General features: G+C 41.2%; 1 protein-coding gene across 1 annotated transcript in view; it reads right to left on the reverse strand.

Moving 5' to 3' along the window:
• LOC114451575 (rho GTPase-activating protein 23-like) overlaps nt 1-20,638 on the reverse strand; it is a 62,947-nt gene that overhangs the window by 26,948 nt on the left and 15,361 nt on the right. The window contains exons 2-8 of the mRNA XM_028430314.1: nt 15,387-15,563; nt 14,899-14,929; nt 14,734-14,829; nt 13,583-13,661; nt 13,436-13,496; nt 2,756-4,115; nt 16-124 (exon numbers count right to left, since the gene is read on the reverse strand). Coding sequence (XP_028286115.1) covers nt 16-124; nt 2,756-4,115; nt 13,436-13,496; nt 13,583-13,661; nt 14,734-14,829; nt 14,899-14,929; nt 15,387-15,563 — 1,913 coding nt within the window. The remainder of the gene's footprint in view (nt 1-15; nt 125-2,755; nt 4,116-13,435; nt 13,497-13,582; nt 13,662-14,733; nt 14,830-14,898; nt 14,930-15,386; nt 15,564-20,638) is intronic.

A 20,638-nucleotide genomic window follows, 5' to 3' on the forward strand; every position in this document is an offset into this window, starting at 1 on the left:
GAGTTCAAGACTTACAAAAAGACACGACCCTCTTCCCTGAAGGTGTTGAGCCCCTCATCACAAGACTTGGATCTTTTAGTGGTGATGGCCAGCATATAGGAGGAGCGTCGACCTTTAATATTGCCTGTAAGACAAAAGTTGTCAGAAGTATAGTGTCACAGTTGTTATTTAGTTACATTTATAATTTTTTCCTAATATTTTTACTAATTTTTTAGCAGTCAGTTAATATATCAGTAAAATGTAAGTAAATAGCAGTGTTTTTTAAGCTGCCTAATGTGTCACTGTTTTTTGAACCCCAATTGTCACAATTTGTTAGTGTGCATGACTTAATTTCCAAAGGTAGTTTGTTCCATGAGTCAGCTTGCGTCAACTGTCAGCACCCAGAGTGTTTAGTTTAGTCCTGCTTCACCTCTGAGGAACATTAAGGCTTGCTATACCATTGTTCCATTGGCACAGCAAGATTGGGAATTCTATCCCCAGCTTTATCACATACAATAGAAACACATAACACACTCTGAATACTACTACAGCTAGAATTTCTCTAATACAATCTAACCAATCAACTGGTATTAAACCTGAAAACCCCAGCTTAGTTTTGTCCCCCCAAGAGTTAGAAGTCATCTTTAATCTGGTCATCTGTAGATAACACAGCAAATATATATCTAAGCAACACCACCCTTAAGAGTCTATCACTTCATCTAAGCTACCCAAAGACTCAGCCTCTCTCTCAGCCAATGCCTTTCTTGCTCTTGGGTTGGCTGACGTTTATCCCAGAGTTTTATCTTGTCTGTGCCCTAGAATTAGATGTAAGTCAATGTTTAAAACCAACAAGAAGTCCACCATTTAAAAAACAAAAGCACGATGTTGTATTTTGTAAACATCACATTTTAACAAACGTCCTGAGGAACTAGCAGATTGAAACACCCTATGTTCAACACATTGATAAACTGTATATTGCTGTTGGCTCAATGGGGAAAAAGCACTACCTGGAATTTTTGAAATGCTGTTATAATAATACAAGACGTATATTCTAAACCCCATAGGAATAAGCTTGCAGCTGTAAATAAGCTTTGTTTTTATTGCATACAAAGTGCATACTGCATACAAAAGCCTTCAAGTCAATAAAAAAGTTCTTCCAGATAAGAGTTGCATTACTGCATAGCTTCATTTGCAGAGCAATGGCAGCAGAGAGATTGAGGACAGGATTGTAGAGGCTGAATTGCAAGTAAGAATGGCCAGGAAACCGGACACCAGCAGGCTCTTATATAGTGGTCGATCTGATTGCCAGGCATATGCAAGGCTGTTACAATAGTAAAAAGTGGATACATACAATCTGCAAGTGTGAGGGGAACAGACCCGACCTGACCTTAGTCGCAGTCATTCAAACATGGGCACAGTCAGGTATTGAGAACCAACTCAACTGCAAACACATGTTTCCAACAGCCAATGAAAAGAGAGAGTGGAACATGGGTAATAGTTCCAGAGAACGACAAGAAGTAGCAGGAACATTAAAACAACGATCAATTCCCCCACTCCAAATGTGTTTTTTTTCTTCAGAGCAAATAGCTGTGCTGTTAGTGTGTATTCCCAGTCTTCAAAGTTTGTAAAGACTGGGAATGTTGTGTAGTGTATCACCAGCTTAACTACAAAAAAAAACTTTCCAAAAACTGCACTAAACTGTAGGTTCCTTATTTTGCTGAAACAACAAAATAAGGTAAAGATTTCTAAAGCTCCTTGGTTTAACTGATCACCCTGAGCCATGTATTTAGTACTTATACCAAAGCTGCTTGCTTGTGGTTACTGCAGTACCCTGGCAAGGTTTAGTTTTAGCTGCTTGCTCAGCTGGGTGATTAGGTTTTTATGCTGGTCTTCCCATGATTTACTTTGGCCACAAGGATTTTAAAATTTGCACTGACTTGCAAAATTGTTGGTTGATTAAAAAAAGGCAAACACCCACAAACAAACAGAGAGAGAGAGTTTAAAAAAACTTTTCTGGAGTAATGGTGTGTATAAGCACAGAGTCTGCAGCAGATATGTTGACGTGCCTTCCATAAGTCAAGCATTCACTAACAGCTGATGGTATTGCATAACATGTTGCAGGAGTGTCACTACTTAATATTACTGATATCATTATTGATATTGCATATGTGTAAGCAAAACTATGTGAACTTCAAGGAATAACAGTTTGTTTGAAAGCCACATTAGAATCCATGTGTTCAGGGGTGTTTACATTCAATACAAGATGTCAGTGACTGCCCTGTTTTACTAAACAACAGTGTTCTATCAGAGTCTTATCTTAACAACATGTGTTTGTGGAAGCATATAATAGCAGCAGCACACTGCAGCACACCAAAACTGGACACAACATCAGCATACTTTTCCTGTTCATGTGTCAGCCATGGTGACACAACGTTTAGATTCTTTTTATTGGAGTCTTATAATGATGGTAAGTAAACTTGAGCCTCCGTGTCACTCTGTAGTCACTCTATCCCACACAAGCAGAAGAAGGATGAAGGGTACAGTGGATGGACAAAGCAGATGATTTCTTTGTCTGTATTCCTTTAATGGTAATCGACATAGAAATTGTTAAAGGTTCTTAGGTGGTGTGTTTGCAGTGTACAGTCAAAGTGACCACAGATTATGGGCTGCATGCAACTTCTCATGGACAAATACAAGTTGGCGATAAAACACATAAAAAGACATGGAAAACATTTATTGACCTGAGGTACGTTGCTACAGAGAAAAGGACACTAACCTATGAATGGAATAGAGCACAGTGAGTCAAATGCATGCTGTGCCAGGCTACCACTGGCCTTGCGATTGGAACCTGTTCCTCCAGGGCTCCTAGGTAAAGGTGTTAAACCAGGCAGCTCCGGTGACTTCACAGATGTGGTGTATTGATGACACAGAGTCAGAACTGGTTCTTGATGGCCCGGAGGCAATTTTTGCATGGGGATTAACTCCCGTTTCAAGGATATTGGGGAAATCCTCTCTCTCTGTTTTCCTAGCCAAATCATCTTCTCCTTTGATGCAGACGGGGTGAATGAGGACTTGGGCTGGGGTCCTATACCTAGCCTGTCCATATGACTGTCCATTGGGCTCCTCCTATTGCCCTGTCTCCAAGTGACATGAGGACAACTCTCTCTAGAGAAGTGAGCCTGCTGGAAGAGAGGACTAGCTTTTTGGGAAAATGGACTTTTGCAGTTCATATGCTCTTTTTCTTTTAAATGACTCATTTGGGGCTCACCTACTTGCTGGCATAACTGCCTGCTACCAGGAGACACCATAGATGGGGCTGTCATTGCAGTTTTGTCCTGATGTCCTGCTGAGGCTTTTTGGTCTCTCTGCTCACAGTATTTATTTGTCTGGGAGTATTGCAATGTGTGTGCATAGCATGGTGAGACCAGAGCAGAGGCTTGTGCCAGCGTCTCTACAGAGCGCTCATAGTTCTGCTCATAGTCTGCATAAGCTGCAAGAAGCCTCTCTGAACATGATGTGCTTTTTGGCTCTGATATACCAGCTCGGCCCCCAAGCCAATAGGAGTCATGGGAAGCAGCATCTGCTTGGTAGTGGTGGTACAAAAGGGTGTTTTTTCTGCATTTCTCTGCAAAGGTCATGGCAGCTGTAGATCCATCATCACTTTCAAACCCCAGCCCCAGTTGTGCTAAACAATTCTGAGATATATTGCAGTGGTGGGTGAACATACGATCTGCAGCCTCAGGCTGACTATAGTACCAGTCTGATAGAGTGTGTTGGCAGTGGGTGCCATAGGCAAAAACTGGTATGCTGCTTTTTCTTGGTTGGGGCAGAGAGGCGGAGGTAATAGCAGCATGGTGGTTAGCAAAGTGAAAGTCCAGTGCACTGATACCTGTTGAGAGCGTATCCCTAAAAGTCGGGAAAGAAGCAGCAGGGGGGGGGGTTTCTACTTGTGAGGTGACTGGGCTAGGCTGGCACTGCCAGATGCCCAGGGGGTTATAGAGTTTGTGGCTGTTTTGTTGGGGTGTGCAGCTGGGCTTGGCAGAAGGGTAATTGGTAGGTAGGGGCTTGGGGAAGGAATTTTGGGCCTTGCATGTCTGTGGCTCATTGCTTTTCAAGTAGGGATCCTGGTAGTATGCCTGGGGACAGAAAGAAGAAGGAGGATGAAATGCGCAAAATGGGAAAATGGACACAATTTTATTGGCCTGGGAATGAATCCTGACCATTTTAAAATGTGAAACTGATATATGCATTTGCATATCACTTTTATGCACTGGCATATGTCAGATTGAAAATATTTTTTTAATGCTTCTATACGGAGCCCCTCTGATGACATGGTCAAAAAATAAATAAATCGTGGCCATGAATTATGTATGACTTGCACACCCTTCCCGGGCAGCAGGTACAATGAGCATCCCTCTTTGGGGAAATGTGCTGGAGCACTGTGGAGCTCCAGGAGCGAGTGCCCTTCCCTTGGCACCAGGGAGCAATGAGTGTCCCTCTTCCTGTCCATGTCGCTTTAACTCCTGCCCGGGCTGGGCCAGGCAGCAATGAGCATCCCTCTCTGGGCAAATGTGCTGGAACACTAGAGAGATCCAAGAGTGCAGGGGAGCGGGGTCCGCAGCCAGGACACACACCCTCCCCGGGCAGCAGGGAGCAATGATCATCCCTCTCCCTGTCCATTGTGTCACTTTAACTCCTCTAATGGCTCTCGATCTTTGCTCCCTACTGTCCAGGGTCGGTGCATCCTGGGTGGGCACCCTGCTCCCCTGTGCTCTTGGAGCTCGACCATGCTCCAGCACATTCCCCAGAGAGGGGCGCTCATTGTACCTGTGCGCCCCATCAATAACAATACTACTTCGTGGCCACAAATTAGTATTTCGTGTGCACGTTATACATATTTCGTGGCCACGATTTATTTATATTTTGACCATGTCATCAGAGGGGCTCCGTAATTAGCTGTTATGAGCAATGCCTCCTTTTATGCCTTCCATTATTCTCCTTGATTGATAATATACTGTGTGCACAATTATTAGACAAGTAAGTATTTTGACCATATCATTGTTTTTATGCATGTTTAAACCTGCATGAATTTAAATGCTGGATTTAAGCATATCAAGTTTGTGGAATAAGACGGGTGTAGCCTAAACAGATCCAAACCCTGTATCATGGTGTGCATAATTATTTGGCAACTTCTTGCCCTCAGGCAAAAAAAATCAATGTATACGACTCAAAATCAAAATCGGTAAAAAGTCTTTTAGAGGGATGCAGCACTCTTAATTGCAAAGATATTGTGGCGTTATCACAGAACCATTAAACATTTTACTGCAAATAGTCAACTGGGTAAAAAATAAATGCAAATTAACTGCCAAAGACTTAAGAAGAAATAAACATGAAGCTACCAGGAACCTATTATGCTCCAGTGCTGTCATATTCTACCACTGCAACCTACCTCCAACACACGTTGCCCCATGATCCCACACACCCCAGCCACAGACTCTTTACACTGTTTACTCTGTACCTTTACTCTCAAAAACAGTTTCTTCTCCTCAGCCATTTGACTACTAAACCAGTAGTTCCCACTGTTTTAGGATTTATGTTAACTTAGAGTTTCCTGCTTTGTTTCAAGCATGTCATTGCTCACATGACCCTGTTGTCAATACTGCGCATATTACAAATAATCCCCTTCGAATTTTTGAATCTATCTAGATGGCCCAGAAGTACAAGTTGTTCAGTGCTAAGACATGTGCCCAAGCTGCCTGAAATATGACCACACTGAGCAAGACATACAAGTTGAAACATCAAGACCTCGCCAAGAACTACTGGGTAATAAGATGGAAGAGTTAACATCTCTCACAAAGAGCGAGTGTGTGTTTCGTGAGGTGTCTGTAAACTTTGCTGAGTTCATCATTATGGACAGAAAACCTGCCCTCCATTACTCTCTGGCATACCAGCTTATCTGTGCCGCACACCGGCTCCACCTGTATATAGGAGACGTGGACACCGTGGAAAACGCAGCGGAAGGCTGGTGAAGCTTGTCACTCTCTCGTGCAAAGAATATCGTGATGATTCCACCGTCAGATCGCCGTTTTGTGCCCTGGCGCTCCAGAGACCTGATCAAATCTAGCCTCTTCCCAGTGGTCGGCTTGGATGGAGGGCCAGTGAATCGCCGTCTTCCCTGTCGCCTGGTCCGGCGCGGGGTGAAACTCCACAACCTGCAGCCTCTTCCTCATGCTCCACCGGCGGCAGCAGCACCGGAGCCTGCCACTGTCAGGGTGGCCCTCGTGAATGCTAGATCGCTAGCCAACAAGACTTTTATTCTAAAGGATTTCTTTACTACAAATGAGTTGGACTTCCTCTGCATCACAGAGACCTGGATGTCTGTCGGTGAGTCGAGCGCTCTCTGCGAACTTTTACAGTCCGACTGCACATTCTTCAACTCCCCTCGGACAACTGGCTGTGGGGGCGGCATACAACTGTTTACAAAGATAAATACATCTGTAAACAACTCACTCCGACATCGTCTTACTCCAGTTTTGAAGTCGATGTGTTTGAGCTTGGCCCGTCTCTCCCAGTGCTATGCGCTATTATTTACAGACCACCAAAATATCACAAAGACTTCTTGGGAGACTTCTCTGATTTCTTGGCTGGAATTATGCCAAATTACGACCATGTTTTAATTCTTGGTGATTTTAATATTCATGTCTGCTGTCCGGATAAACCACTGGCCAAAGACTTTTTAAATATCATTGACTCTTTTAATCTTGTACAGCATGTAGTTGGTCCCACTCAAGAGCATGGACACACTCTGGACTTAGTTTTGACTCATGGTTTTTCTGTTGCAAACTTAGAAGTGTACGATGCATCATTTTCAGATCATATGCCTGTGATTTTTGACTTTCTGCTTCCATGTCCTGTGGTCAAAAAGCCATGCGCTCCTGCGCAGCGCCACCGTGTTGTTACGTCCTCCACTGCTTCTCAATTCTCCGCTTAATTCAGTCAAATCTCCGCTGCTGATTCTTGTACCGCAGACGTAGAGGCACTTTTTTCCTGTTTTAATTCTAAATGCCTGTCTATCTTAGACTCTATGGCTCCGATGAAAACTAGGTATTCAAAACCTAGTCCTGAGCCGTGGCTGAATGACGTCACAAGCGCAGCCAGGTGTGAATGTAGAAAAGCGGAGAGAAAGTGGAAAAAGGGCATACTACAGGTGTCTTTTCAAATTTTAAGACAGCTGGCGCAACTATCAGAAAACTGTAAAAACTGAAAGAACTAAATATTTCTCTGACATTATTGCTTCCAACTGTAACAATCCCCGTGTTCTGTTTACAACCATCAACAATGTTATCAATGCCCCAAAAACAGCCTGCTTGGAAGCTTCAGATGAACTATGTGAGAAATTTTTGCACTTTTTTACTAACAAGGTTGAGAGCATCAGAGCCCTCATACACCCCCCTTTATCTAACCCATCAAACCCGATCCACCCCTGCTGTATTAGACCAGTTTGAGCCTGTTGGTCTGCATCTGCTAAAAAAAATTGTTGGTCATATGAAGCCCTCTGGTTCCCCTAAGGATCTCCTTCCACCCTGTCTCTTTAAAGAGGTTTTTCCAACAGTAGCTCCAGATGTGCTCAATATTATAAACAGCAGTCTGTCTGTCAGTCAGTCTGATCCCTGATGGTTGCCTGGTATTGACATTTCTGTCCTCTCAAATTTTAGGCCAATTTCAAAACTTCCTTTTATCTCAAAGATTTTAGAAAAAGTTGTTTTTAGTCAGTTGAATGTGTTTTTAGATGAACATAAAAACTTTGAGGTGTTCCAGTCAGGTTTTAAAACTCAGCACAGCACAGAAACTGCACTACTGAAGGTTTTTAATGATATTCTTTTAGCCACAGACTCTGGCCACTGTGTCATCCTGGTCCTGCTCGACCTCGGCCTTTGACACAGTGGACCATGACCTCCTGTCTCGACTGAAAGACTGTGTGGGAATCCAGGGCAGTGCGTTACAGTGGTTTAGGTCATAGTTGACAGGGAGAAGTTTTAATGTGCATGTGGGGTCTGCTGAGTCCTCTGCTGCCCCTCTCATCTGTGGAGTAGCCCAAGGCTCTATTCTGGCCCCAGTCTTCTTCTCCCTATACCTCCTTCCTCTCGGGTCCATTCTCCGTAAACATGGTGTCTCTTTCCATTTTTATGCGGATGATTCACAAATTTACATGCCCTTAAAATGAAAGAAAACTCATTTTGTTTAACAACTCTTAGACTGTGTTGAGGAAATTAAATCCTGCTGGCTGTCAGCAAATCTGCTACATTTTAATGACACTAAGACAGAGGTCATACTGTTTGGGCCCAGTGATGCCTCTGCTGCTGATGTAGATCTGGGTGTCCTGACACAATATCAAAAGTCCACTGTAACAAATCTTGGTGTAAAATTGGACTCCAATCTGAAACTTGATGCTCAGATCAGTGCAGTTGTCAAAGCAAGCTTTTTTTCAATTGAGACAACTGGCCAAAGCCAAACCATTCCTTTCTCTGCATCACTTTCAGATTTTAAGTCACGCTTTTATTATGAATCGGTTAGATTATTGCAATGCACTTTATTTTGGGCTCAGCCAGGCTTCACTTGCACAACTGCAGCTTGTACAGAATGCTGCTGCACGGCTTTTAACTGGTACTAAGAAATGAGAGCACATTACTCCGATTTTAAAGTCATTGCACTGGCTCCTGATTTGTTTTTGCATTGATTTTAAAACTCTCTTATTTGTTTTTAAATCCCTTCATGGTCTCGCCCCTCAGTACATGTCTGACATGCTCCAGCTCTACTGCCCTGCTCGCTCTCTAAGGTCAGCTGACCAGTCTCTCTTGGTCATCCCAAAAACGCAGAGAAAACTCAGGGGGGACCGTTCCTTCTCTGTCGCGGGTCCTACACTGTGGCACGAACTGCTTTTGCACCTTAGACAGATGGATTCTTTTAGGGTTTTTCAGTCATCACTTAAAACACATCTTTTTACTCTGGCTTTTAACTCTGAGTTGTTGACTTTTATTTGTTTTGTTGTTCTTACTCCTGACTGGTGTTTTTATTGTATTGTTTTATATTCCTGTGCTTATCAAATTTATATTTATTTTATTTCATTTCATTTTATTTTATTAGTCATTTATTCTACACTTGATAGGCTGTGTACAGCACTTTGGCTGACCTTGTTGTTTTTAAAAGTGCTCTATAAATAAAGATGGATTGGATTGGATTGGAACAACCGGTGGTGCAGCCCTGGACACATTACGGTAAAGGAGAGTGTGTGCAGCCCGGACATTGAACTGCTAGCGGTAAGTCTACATCCGTATTATTTGCCCAGAGAGTTCTCTCATGCCATTGTACTCGCTGTTTACATTGCTCCCTCAGTGGCAGCTGGTAACCACCAAAACTGTACGGAGGTGGACACCGGAAGCTCTGGAGACCCTGCAGGGATGTTTTGAGGTGACTGACTGGGATGTGTTCTGTGACGCTCACAGTGAGGATGAAGACACACTCACAGACTGTATCACAGAATATGTGTTGACCCACCAGGTCAATACGCTGCTTTCCAACCAATAAACAATAAACCATGGGTAACAAAGGACATCACTAAACAGGAAGAAGACAGCCTTCAGGAGTGGAGACAAAGAGGAGATGAAGCGGGCCCAGGCAGAGGTGAAGGAGAAGATCGGAAGTGTCACTAAGACAAAAGAGCTGGTGGTGGACTTCAGGAAGCACCAGACATTCCCAAACCCGGTTAGCATAAAAGGTACCAACGTGGACATTGTGGACAGCTACAAATACCGTATTTTTGTGACCATAAGGCGTACCTAAAAGTCTACAATTTTCTCAAAAGTCGGCCGTGCGCCTAATAATGCAGTGCGTCTTGTGTATGGGTTGAGTACCAGACACGGGGACGTGATACGTACACTACGTACGCTAGCAGCAATGAACCAATCAGATGGATACCACGTAACACTTACACTACATATGCTGGCAGCAATTCACCAATCACCTGAACGCTACGGTACTGGTGCAGCAACTTCCAGCGGATTACAAAGAAAAGCTGGCCAGCTTCCACGTCTACTGCAATGACAAAATTGCCAGCAAAAACTTCCAGCCCAGCCACATCACCAACATGGATGAAGTCCCCCTTACTTTCAACATCCCCATGAACCAAACTGTGGAGAGAACGGGGACCAGCACGGTATCAATACGGACCACGGGGCACGAGAAGTCAGCATTCGCTGTTGCTGTTGCCATGGTAATGGACAGAAACTTCCGCCTATGGAAGAGGAAGACGCTGCCTAAAGAAAAGTTTCCAGCAGGAGTCGTCGTTAAGGAGAAACGAGGAGATGAGGAAAAAATGGGACAGTGGCTCAGGGAAGTTTATGTATATTTTATGTTTTTTTCACGCATCACCCTTGCTGCTGATCTGCGACTCCGCGTGCGCCCATCTCACCGCTGGTGTAAAAAACCAGGCAAAGCAGATTAATTCAGTGCTTGCCGTAATCCCGGGAGGGTTAACCGCTGGACATCGGCGTAAACAGGGCGTTCAAAGTTAAGTTGCAAGCGGCGTAGCAGCGATGGATGGCAGACAGCGAGCACAGCTTTACTGGGAGGCAGCATCGGGCGAGTTACGCCAGCATATGTAAATGGATTGTGGATGCGTGGACTCATGTTTTTGCAGCGACTGTTGCCCGAGCTTTTGTGAAAGCTGGCATAATTTCTGAACAGCAGTGTTAATTTTGTTGACGAATCATTTTCGTCATAGTTTTCGTTAACGACCTTTTTTTGCTGATAAAAACGCATGGTGCCAAAAACGAAGACGAAATAAAAACGAGACGAAATTATTGATGGAGACGAGATCCAATCAGAGCAAATTTTGTTTGTGGAAAGGGAGGGACGAATCAGGAGACGGTGGCAGAGAGCCAATCAGAAGTGCTCTCTCTGTGTAAGGACGTTGCGCCGCGATGCTGGAAGAAGGCGTCACTCATGCATGGTCACACAAAACAGGAGAACAGACACACAGACACGTTTAATTTCAAGACAATCAAGACGGTTTACAAACCGTGCGGAGCGACTATCAGCGGTAAAAACAATAAACCTGAAGCGACATTTGCAGACGAGTCATCTTAACTTCCGTTCAAAGATACACGTGACAAAATCTATAAATGAAGACACCGCTGCTGATGGTTTTACAGCATGCGACCTGTTTCTAAGTTGTCACTGAAGTGTTTTGCTGTAGTTATGGAGTATTCATGAAGAAGGTCATGACTGAACAGTGTGTTCAGGGAGAGCAGCTCACTGTTCACTGCTGCTTTTGTGAAAAGGTAATAGCAATTAAATAAAGAGATGTTTGTTTCAAATAACACAAGTTAAAGCTGTGCCTGTTTTTATTGCACAATCAAACCTTAAATATTTCATGAAAAATATATATCATAGAATTTTAGTCGACTAAATCCACGGCAGATTTAGTCGACTAAAATTATTTGATATTTAGTCGACTAAAACTAGACTAAAACTTTAAAAATGTTGATGACTAAAATGTGACTAAAATCAAATGACATTTTAGTCACAAGACTAAAATAAAAACTAAATCCGAAATTGCTGCCAAAATTAACACTGCTGAACAGCCAGCTGGCAACGTGTGTGGCTGTGACTCTAACAGCGATGAGAGGGAAGCTGGCAGGTTTGAACTCACTCAGTTGTGTTCTGTTTATTGTACATTGTTCTAATAAATATTCTGTCGAGTCAGCCACTGGTAAGGATGAATTAGGAGTCACTGTGGTGCATCTGATTAAAATGCGGGACAACGTATATCCGAAGATGGTCTTTTTATTTATTTATATTTATCTATTTATTAATAAAGTGTAAAGATAAAGTTGGAATTACAACAGGCATTCAGCAGCAGCCACTATTCTGCCCATAGAAACACACACGCTGTTTCTCTGTCGCTGCCACCACCGAGAGAGAGGCTGCACTGGCTCTCCTCACTGATATCCAGCCGGTTTTTACTGAATCGCTGCTGAAACAAGATTAAAAGAGTCAATGATATTTAAAAAGTCTTGGGCCAGTGGTTTATCCGGACAGCAGCACAACACAGGTGCGGCATGTGAAACAGAAAATTGTACATATACATTTCAAATTGTTATACAGTGTATGTAACAAACCACTGCATCTGTATTATGTAATTATTGCGAGCTACAGCGCTATATGCAGCGAGTAATCAAACTATATACAAAGTCGTTCCTTCACAACAATAAAGTTTGACTTAACTCACTGTTTTGCTCCTGTTACCTTTTTATTTACGTACTGGTATGTTTTAGCGTAGCGTGCGTCTTATAATACGGTGCGCCTTGTGTATGTGCTGAGGACAGAAATAGACCCTGTAACTGAAACTGCGCCTTATAATGCGGTGCACCTTATGGTTGCGAAAATACGGTACCTTGGTGTCCACATTGACCGCAAAGTGGACTGGTCCACAAACGCAGAGGCAACATACAAGAAGGGACAGAGTCGCCTGTATCTCCTAAGGAGACTGAGGTCCTTTAACATCTGCCAGACCATGCTGCACATGTTTTACCACTCGGTGGTCTCCAGCGTCATCTTCTACGCTGTAGTGTGCTGGGGCAGCAGGATGAAGACTCAGAACAGACTCAACAAGCTCATTAGGAAGCCTGGCTCGGTACTGGGAGTGGAGCTGGCGTCTGTGGTGGAGGTGACGGAGAGGAGGATACTGAGGAAACTCCTTAGTATTCATAACAACGCGTCTCACCCCCTGCATGACACACTGCTGTCCTACAGGAGCACATTCAGCGGTAGACTGAGACTACCGAGGAGCAGCACAGAACGCCACAGGAGGTCCTTCCTGCCAGTGGCCATCAGACTGTATAACTCCTCCCCTTTCTGTAGGGAGAAGAGCTAGATGATCATGTCATGCACCACTGTCAATTCCTCCACTGGTCTATATTTGTATCATATATTGTGCTCATACTGTGTACTGTACTCTTATTTGGATTATAGTGACACTTGTACCCTTTTACTCTGTACTTAAATGCATTTCATGTAACTTGATACCTCTGGCACAAGAATTTCCTTCGGGATTAATAAAGTTTGATCTTATCTTATTATTATCACTATTATTACTTTTAGACTTTTACTTAAGTTAGAAATCTTTTATTTGTAAATTTTGAGTTGTGTGTTTATTATACTCAGTGTAACAGACAATAATCAAGTGAGATATTATATATTCTCCCAAAAAGGCAAAACCTCATTTTTACTTTCTTAAATATTATAGTTTAAGGTTGATTCAAGTTTTGGATTGACCAAGAGCACTGTAGTTGTTCAATAATACAATTAATCTGAAAAAATACACTCGCCAAATAACTGTGCACACAGTGTACACTGCTTCAACACATTAGAAAAAAGGAAGAAAAATGATACTCACACTTACCAACTGCAACATATCCTGATCTTTTGTCATTATAGAAAGCTCAAGAATGTTTTTACTACAAGATAAAAGATAAAAATATGAACATAATTGCTGAAAGAAAACTTATTGGGCAACGCAAGAGAGATTTTGGTCAACACCTACCTGTTTTGGATTAGTGTGACCACCTGTGAGTAGGTTTTCCCCAGAACACTCTCCCCATTTATCTTCACCAGTCTGTCCCCTGGAATGCATACACATTTAGTGGAAAAGTGACATTCTAGAGCAAAAGCTTGTGTTTGGCTTTAAAAAGTGAGGTAGGGGACAGAATTGTGTCAGCCATGAATTATTACCATAATAAACAAAAATACCGGAAATCTATAGTGGCCTCAATGTTACTTTAAAAATGTATTTTTTTTGCAATGTAAAACCAGCAGGTGGAATGGAGCTATAGATGATTTATTAAATATTTTACTTTGCACTAATACCCTCACAAAGTGTACATAGTATTTTGTAAAGTAATCCACACAATACCTAACCTAACCTTAACATTGTTTATAACTCATTAAGTAGATGGTGTAGCTTCCCTACATGTTGCAGTAGATGGGGGGACACTTCTTGTACAGTGTGTGTCTTTTGTCTTTTCAGACCAGAAGCAATCTAGGTGAATGAGTAAAGTGTCAATAATGTCAAATCATTTTAGCATCACTTTTGTCTTTAAACACAGATTAACACCTAGGTTTAAGACTAATGAAAAAACATGATACAAACATGTTATGTAATACTAACTCATAACGGACATAGCATTGTCCAGAATGTACAAAAAAATTGAAAAAATGTTAAAACATTGATTACCTTGGCCCTGGGGTGTATTCTTCCTTGTCCTGACATCTTCTCATTTATACCAAATAATTCTATTCTAGTCTCAACTGTCCACATTTTGCTGTCTATCATATTGGATTATTTGAACTAATATGGTAAAAGTAAGTTATTCAAGTGGCCACTGATCAGGGAGTTCAGTCAGTGACACCTTTTATGTATTCTGGGAGCACCAAAACTAAATTTCCAATCAGTAACAAAACTTAACAACAAAACAGGACTCTATAATACTCTGTGCATTTATACTGAATATGAATGTAAAAAACTAAAGGCAATACTGGGGCCATTTGGGCTGTTATTGGAAGATTTGGTACAACAGATTCTGGGTACAACATCCAAGACCCCTGCTGCTTAGAAGATTGTAATCCCAGGAACAGCTAAAATATAGCACAGGATGCCCGAATACAACACTCATTCATAGTGTATGTTTTTCCTACCTGTACAGAGTCCAGCTCGTTTGGCAGGCCCATGGTCTTTGATACTTTTCACAAAGATGGTATCCATTGGCTCCAAGCAAGAACGCTGGCAACCAACTTAGTACACACATGCAGTTTATGTAACATTTGGAATTTGACCCCTTATGAAAAATATGTAATGCTTACCTTTTCTTTTTGCATTCGTATTCTCATCATCCTGTAGGAGAAACAGATTAGGTATGAGAAATGAGGGGTCAGGTCAGACTTACACTCGAAATGACAGAGGGGTTGTCTGACTGCTTTATTAGTTGTGTCTATTACACACATCCAGTGGTGTTTTGCAGGACTGAGGGAAGAGACCTTGACAACAGGCCATTATTCCTAACTTAATTCCAGTTTTTGGTTATAGGCCAGCAGGTCAGCTACAGGTACATGCAAGTAACACTAGAAATGAACAAAACTGGACAGAAGAACAAATAAATAATTAAAAAAAACACACTAAACACTAAAAAAAACACTAAAACACATATATTTTCTTAAAATTACATGGTTCTCTTAAGACATGTCACTAAAAAATACCAAGAAATCACAGACAAAACAACCTTACTCCACCCTGGTCTCATTGAATGCATTTCTGATTGCACATAACAACCCCAATTACCCAAGAACAGTACCGTATATCGTTGGCATGAGGTCTCTGGTGGATAGACAATGAAGTGGTGCAGAGTAAACCCAAATCCCTGTGAGTTCTTCTTGAGGAAAACAGTTCGAAGCCCCTGCCACAACATGCCGCCCACTTCACCTGATGAGTGTCGACGCCTTTTCTCATTAGACCACTCTGGGTGATCTCTCTGTTGAGAAACAGAAGAAGAACACCCATTTAGATTAGCTTGCTTGTTTTCTCTTGATATTTACCATTTGACCTCTAACAGGTGGTGCAGTAGTCTCAAGTTGTGTGAAACTATTCTGTTTGTAAAAAAGTGCTATAAATAAACTGTAAATAGACTGTTTGCTGTTCTAGCTTCCTCCCACATTCCAAAAATTAATTGACTCTAAATTGTTTGTACATACAAGCACATCTTTCTGAATTAACACTGCAATAGACTAGTGACCTGTGTAGCCTGCATCTTCCCCATTGACAGCTGGGATAGGCTCCAACCTCTGTATGGTGCTGTACAGTATAGGTAACAAAGTGGGTAATATACTACAAGGTAGGTTATTCATTTCAGCATAACATATAAGCAGAGTGTGTTAGACAGATGACTGCACTCACAAATACACAAGTAAATAAACATATGCATGATTTTTTTTAAAAGACTTGCAGTCTGCAGCCTGATCTCCCTTCCCCCTCTCCTTCCTAGTCAACACCCACCACACTTTTTTGCATTATGTAACAGCTACAAGGTAAACTTCAGTCTTACTGTATATCCTACGCAATCCTAATTGGCATATGTTCTGCTTTTCAGAGCAATTGTACAGTTTGTTTGAATAGAAAAACAACATAAAAACAATAAGCTTGCAATGATGCAATTAAGATGACACCTACTGGTGGCACATGAAGCTGTAACTTTAAAAACAGAAATCTGTGGGAAACCATGACCTCTTCATTTGAATCTGACTGATATAGAAATAAATATTGTGACATTAATTATTTTATCTTATGATTTTAATATATTCGATTTACTGATTTTGTAGGGGTTTTTGTTTGACATTGACTGAAATAGCAGATCATAGATCATGCCACATATAGATAACATTATATGTCAAAAAACAAGGTTTTAGCTAACCTAACCTACTCACTCTTTCTGGACAAAATATTGGATCATTGCCCATTCTGTGTTTATTAGCATTTTACTAGCAAATATAATTATATAACAAGTCATAATTACCCAAGACAACCTTTGCCCTTGTAGGACCTTTGCTGAGCATTGTCTTGCTGGGGATGTAATGGCCATTGCACAGGGATTGGCAGAAACTGAAACACCTCTTAAAACTGCCAGCAAAATACACCGAGGTTCAGCATCACAACAGTCCACCCCGACTGAACACAGAAACTGCCATTCATGGCCTGATGGAGCTGGTGCAACTCCTGTTAACATTGACATGGCACCTAAATATTGGTAAAAACATGTACTGCCTGGTTAACAAACACACACACACAACAGGTGATATAGCCATAATTAATAAATCTGGTCACCTTTGCACAATCTGCTTGATGTACTGAGAACAGAAGCAACAAGTCAGATAAAGACAAACACACTTCCAAGTTAAGTCAGCTCTTCTGCTGATATCAGAATTATGTATTCTTAAGACCAAATCTACAATGTATGAAATCATGATAACCATAACCAAAGCCAAAAAAGCCAGTTGTAATTGAAACAGGAAATTGTTTCTTCAGCATTGAGAGTCTCCCTGCATAGTGAGTCTAAAAAAATACATTACAAACTCTGTCAATTATAATTTCAGATGGTCTTCTTTGCAGTCTTCTTCATGTCAGAAGAAACAAAAATATTTCAATGAAGAAGTGAGCTGATGCGCAGGTTTAAATTTTGAAGTCACCTCTGTGTTAGGGAAATAATCCAAACAAGTCCAGCCTAAGTCCATTCCATTCGCAGAAAGTTAGTTTAGTAGGCAATTTGTCTGATCAGACCTTAGACAATTCCATGCTGCTGATAAAAGGTCCAGTGTATCCTGTGTTGTTGCTGGCAATGCAGCACAGCATTGGCTGCAGTGGTTGGCTGTGTTTTGGGCTATGCACAATGCTCTCTCCTCTCAACTGTGCACTCTCTTTTTCTCTCAGACAATTTCTTGCATCATTTATCTGCTCTGCCCAGTCATTGGTGGAACACATCGCAAAGCCCCCTTCTATGTGCAGTGAGGCTCCTTGTCATGTCCAGCTCATAACACAAAGAACAGTTTGCTGTTTGTAGCCAGAGTACAGGCTGATACTTTACGTTGTGTGTAAAGTTTTAAAACAACCAGTTAATTAATATGCAATTGAAAATTTCTCTTTTAGACAGACTAGCAAGTGCACCAAATTGTAGTATGTAGCCACTGTAGCCTCTTAAGAGCAACATTGGCTCAATTCAGCAGCGATCCATTAGCTTCTTCTCATGTTAGATTTTGACAGTAAAAAAAATTCTTCCCCGGTGTTGATGTGTTTCTGATTTTTCGTGGGCCGTGGTTTTCAACATAATGCTGCTACTAAACAAGCTTTTTGCCACTCAGTAGCTGTAACTGCAACAGCTTCTGCATCTTATTTTGTCACTCCACAATACATAGTACATAGTTAGAATTTCTGTTTTGGAAACTTCATACTCCTTTGATGTCAGTCCAAAAAAAAAACAATAATGCTCTAGCAGAAATAAAAAAAATATGTGGCCCTCTCAACAAGGTAGTGATCCAGAGTCAATAACCAAAGGGAAATAAATATAATCAAAAGAAGAGGAAGGAACAAAAAAACTGGTTCACTGTTGTGTCTTATTTTGCCTTGTACATGCACAAAGTTTGATTCCCTGTGTCTTTCTTTGTTGTCACCCTCTGGCCCTCCTTCCTCACTTAAACACCCATACATACAACAGACAGGCATTGCTGAACATTGCAAACTTGCACAGTTTTCGAGTTTACTGGATTTATACCACCAGATCTGCAACTCATTGTGCAATCCTGTGACCACTGCAATAACTTATCAGGAAGGCCCTGGCACACCAACCTCAAGCGAGCCAGCTGATCCGAGGAAAGTGCTTCGGAGACAGCACTGCAAGAGAAGCAAGAAGGGAGGGCTCCCTGCTAGGCTAAAAGCCAGTGTTAGCCGACCACCGCTACTCCGCCTCCTGCTATCTAATGTGCAGCCTCTGTAAAACAAACTGGATGAGCTAAGAACAAGGATTGTGACAGCGAAAATTAAGAAGGAAAAAAAAGAGAATGTTGCGCTCTAATTTTTACTGGAACCTGGGGCCGTATTCACAAAGATTCTTAGAATTCCCTCTTATCTTAGCCTAAAAAATCTTAGTAAGGACTCCTAGCTTAAAAGTGATTTAAGAACATTCTCACATTGACTGAGAAAGGAGCAGACTAAAAGTTTGATCTTAGTGAGGAGGCGTGTTTGACCCGTTGCTAAGTGTGACACATTGTTTTAGAGGATGTGATCGGTTGACAGAACAACATGAGAATACGTTCCTAATATATAAGCAGCATTGATTGGACAGTGACAGGGGCTGTATGCACAAAGATTATTTGTTTCCATTAGGAGTAAAATTCTAAGAACATTTCATTTCATTTATTTAGATCTCCATTAGCTGTTAAAAACAGCTAGTCTTCCTGGAGTCCTCCCAGCAACTAAACAAAAACAAACAAAGACAAAAACAAAACACGGACCTAGTTTATTTTCACATGATTTCAATAATAAATCTGCAAACTCTATAGATTATGTTGACAATTAAATATCAAAAAGTAAAATACATACAAAATCATAGGTTGATTAATGTTCAGAGAGCTGTTCTGTGATCGATTTTTTAAAACAGCTTTAAATTGATATTTTCTGTTTTCATTAATAATGTACCCAGATAGTGTATTCCATGTGAACATGGATCTGTACATTACAGTTTTCTTTGCATTATTTGTTTTTACTTTGGGTAATATGAACCTTCCCTCTGTAGCATGTCTTGTTTCGTAGTTATGCTCATCAGAACTAAAACCTAGTGTTTGATACAGTACTCTGGTTAGTTTAGTAGTGGTAATATTTCTGGTTAAATTGAGCAATGATGCAGTGAATTTTTCTTTTACTTTCAACCAGGATAAACAGCTATGCATCCAGTTGACACTTGTTCTGTATGAGCATCGAAGGTACACATCATGCTGCTTTATTTTGAACCATTTGCAGCGCCTTTATAGATGACTGCCCAGCACATGACCAGACCTCTGAACAATAATCTAACTTTGAAGTGTTTTAACAACATTTTCAACCACACTGCAAGGCAGCATGTGAGAACATCTTCTAACAGCTGAGAGACCTCTGCCCATCTTGCTGACAACTCTAACAATATGTGTTGACCATGACAGTTTCTTATCAACGATTATGCCAAGAATTTTGGCCTCTTTTACCTGTTCAACCAACACATCTTGCACTTGCAATTTTAATTTAGGTTCGTCCAGCAGCATACTATGGGTTCCAAAAACAATACACTTTTTGTCATTCTTATATTTAAGCATAAATCCTAGATAAAAGTGATTCACAAAAGAGGTCTTAAAGTGAAAAACTGTTAGGAGTAGAGAGGAGGACTTTTAAGAGGCTTAAGAGTTCCCTAAACAGAGAAACAGAGACAAGAAACCTCCAAACTATGAATGAGTGAGGTATTAAAACGTTACAGATACATCGTGACTTTTTGTAGTTATTTGTTTATTCATTTTATACATCAGTGATATGCTTACATAGAAAACATGTAGCCTACCATTCACCTATATGCTTAATGCGGATGGCTCAAGGACAAATATGGTCTCTGCCACTTGGGACAGCTGTTTAGGCGCACCTCCTGAAAATAATGTATTAGGCTTTAATGTAATATGTTGTTATGCTTCATGTAAACTTTGTTCAAAATACTTTTTTTTTTATACAGCACCCTTTACAATCAAGATTGTCTCTAGGTGCTTTACAAAAACTCAGAGCCTGAACCCCTAATACCCCCAGCATCAATGTTATGTGGCATGGTAAAGTAGGACCCAAATGCAGACCAGGTAAACAAAATCCAACAACAGCTTTTATTCGCCAAAGCCAAAGTTCAAAACTGAACACAAAGTCCAAAAGTTCTACCAAAATACAAAAAGGCAAGGAGCACAAGCAAAATCTAATTCCCAACAGGGTTCAAACAAAGCACCAACTAAAAACCAAGGAATAATTTACTAACCAAACAAAAATAATTCCAAGAAG

The sequence above is a fragment of the Parambassis ranga genome, chromosome 19, assembly GCF_900634625.1.
Source record: "Parambassis ranga chromosome 19, fParRan2.1, whole genome shotgun sequence".
NCBI lineage: Eukaryota > Metazoa > Chordata > Actinopteri > Ambassidae > Parambassis > Parambassis ranga.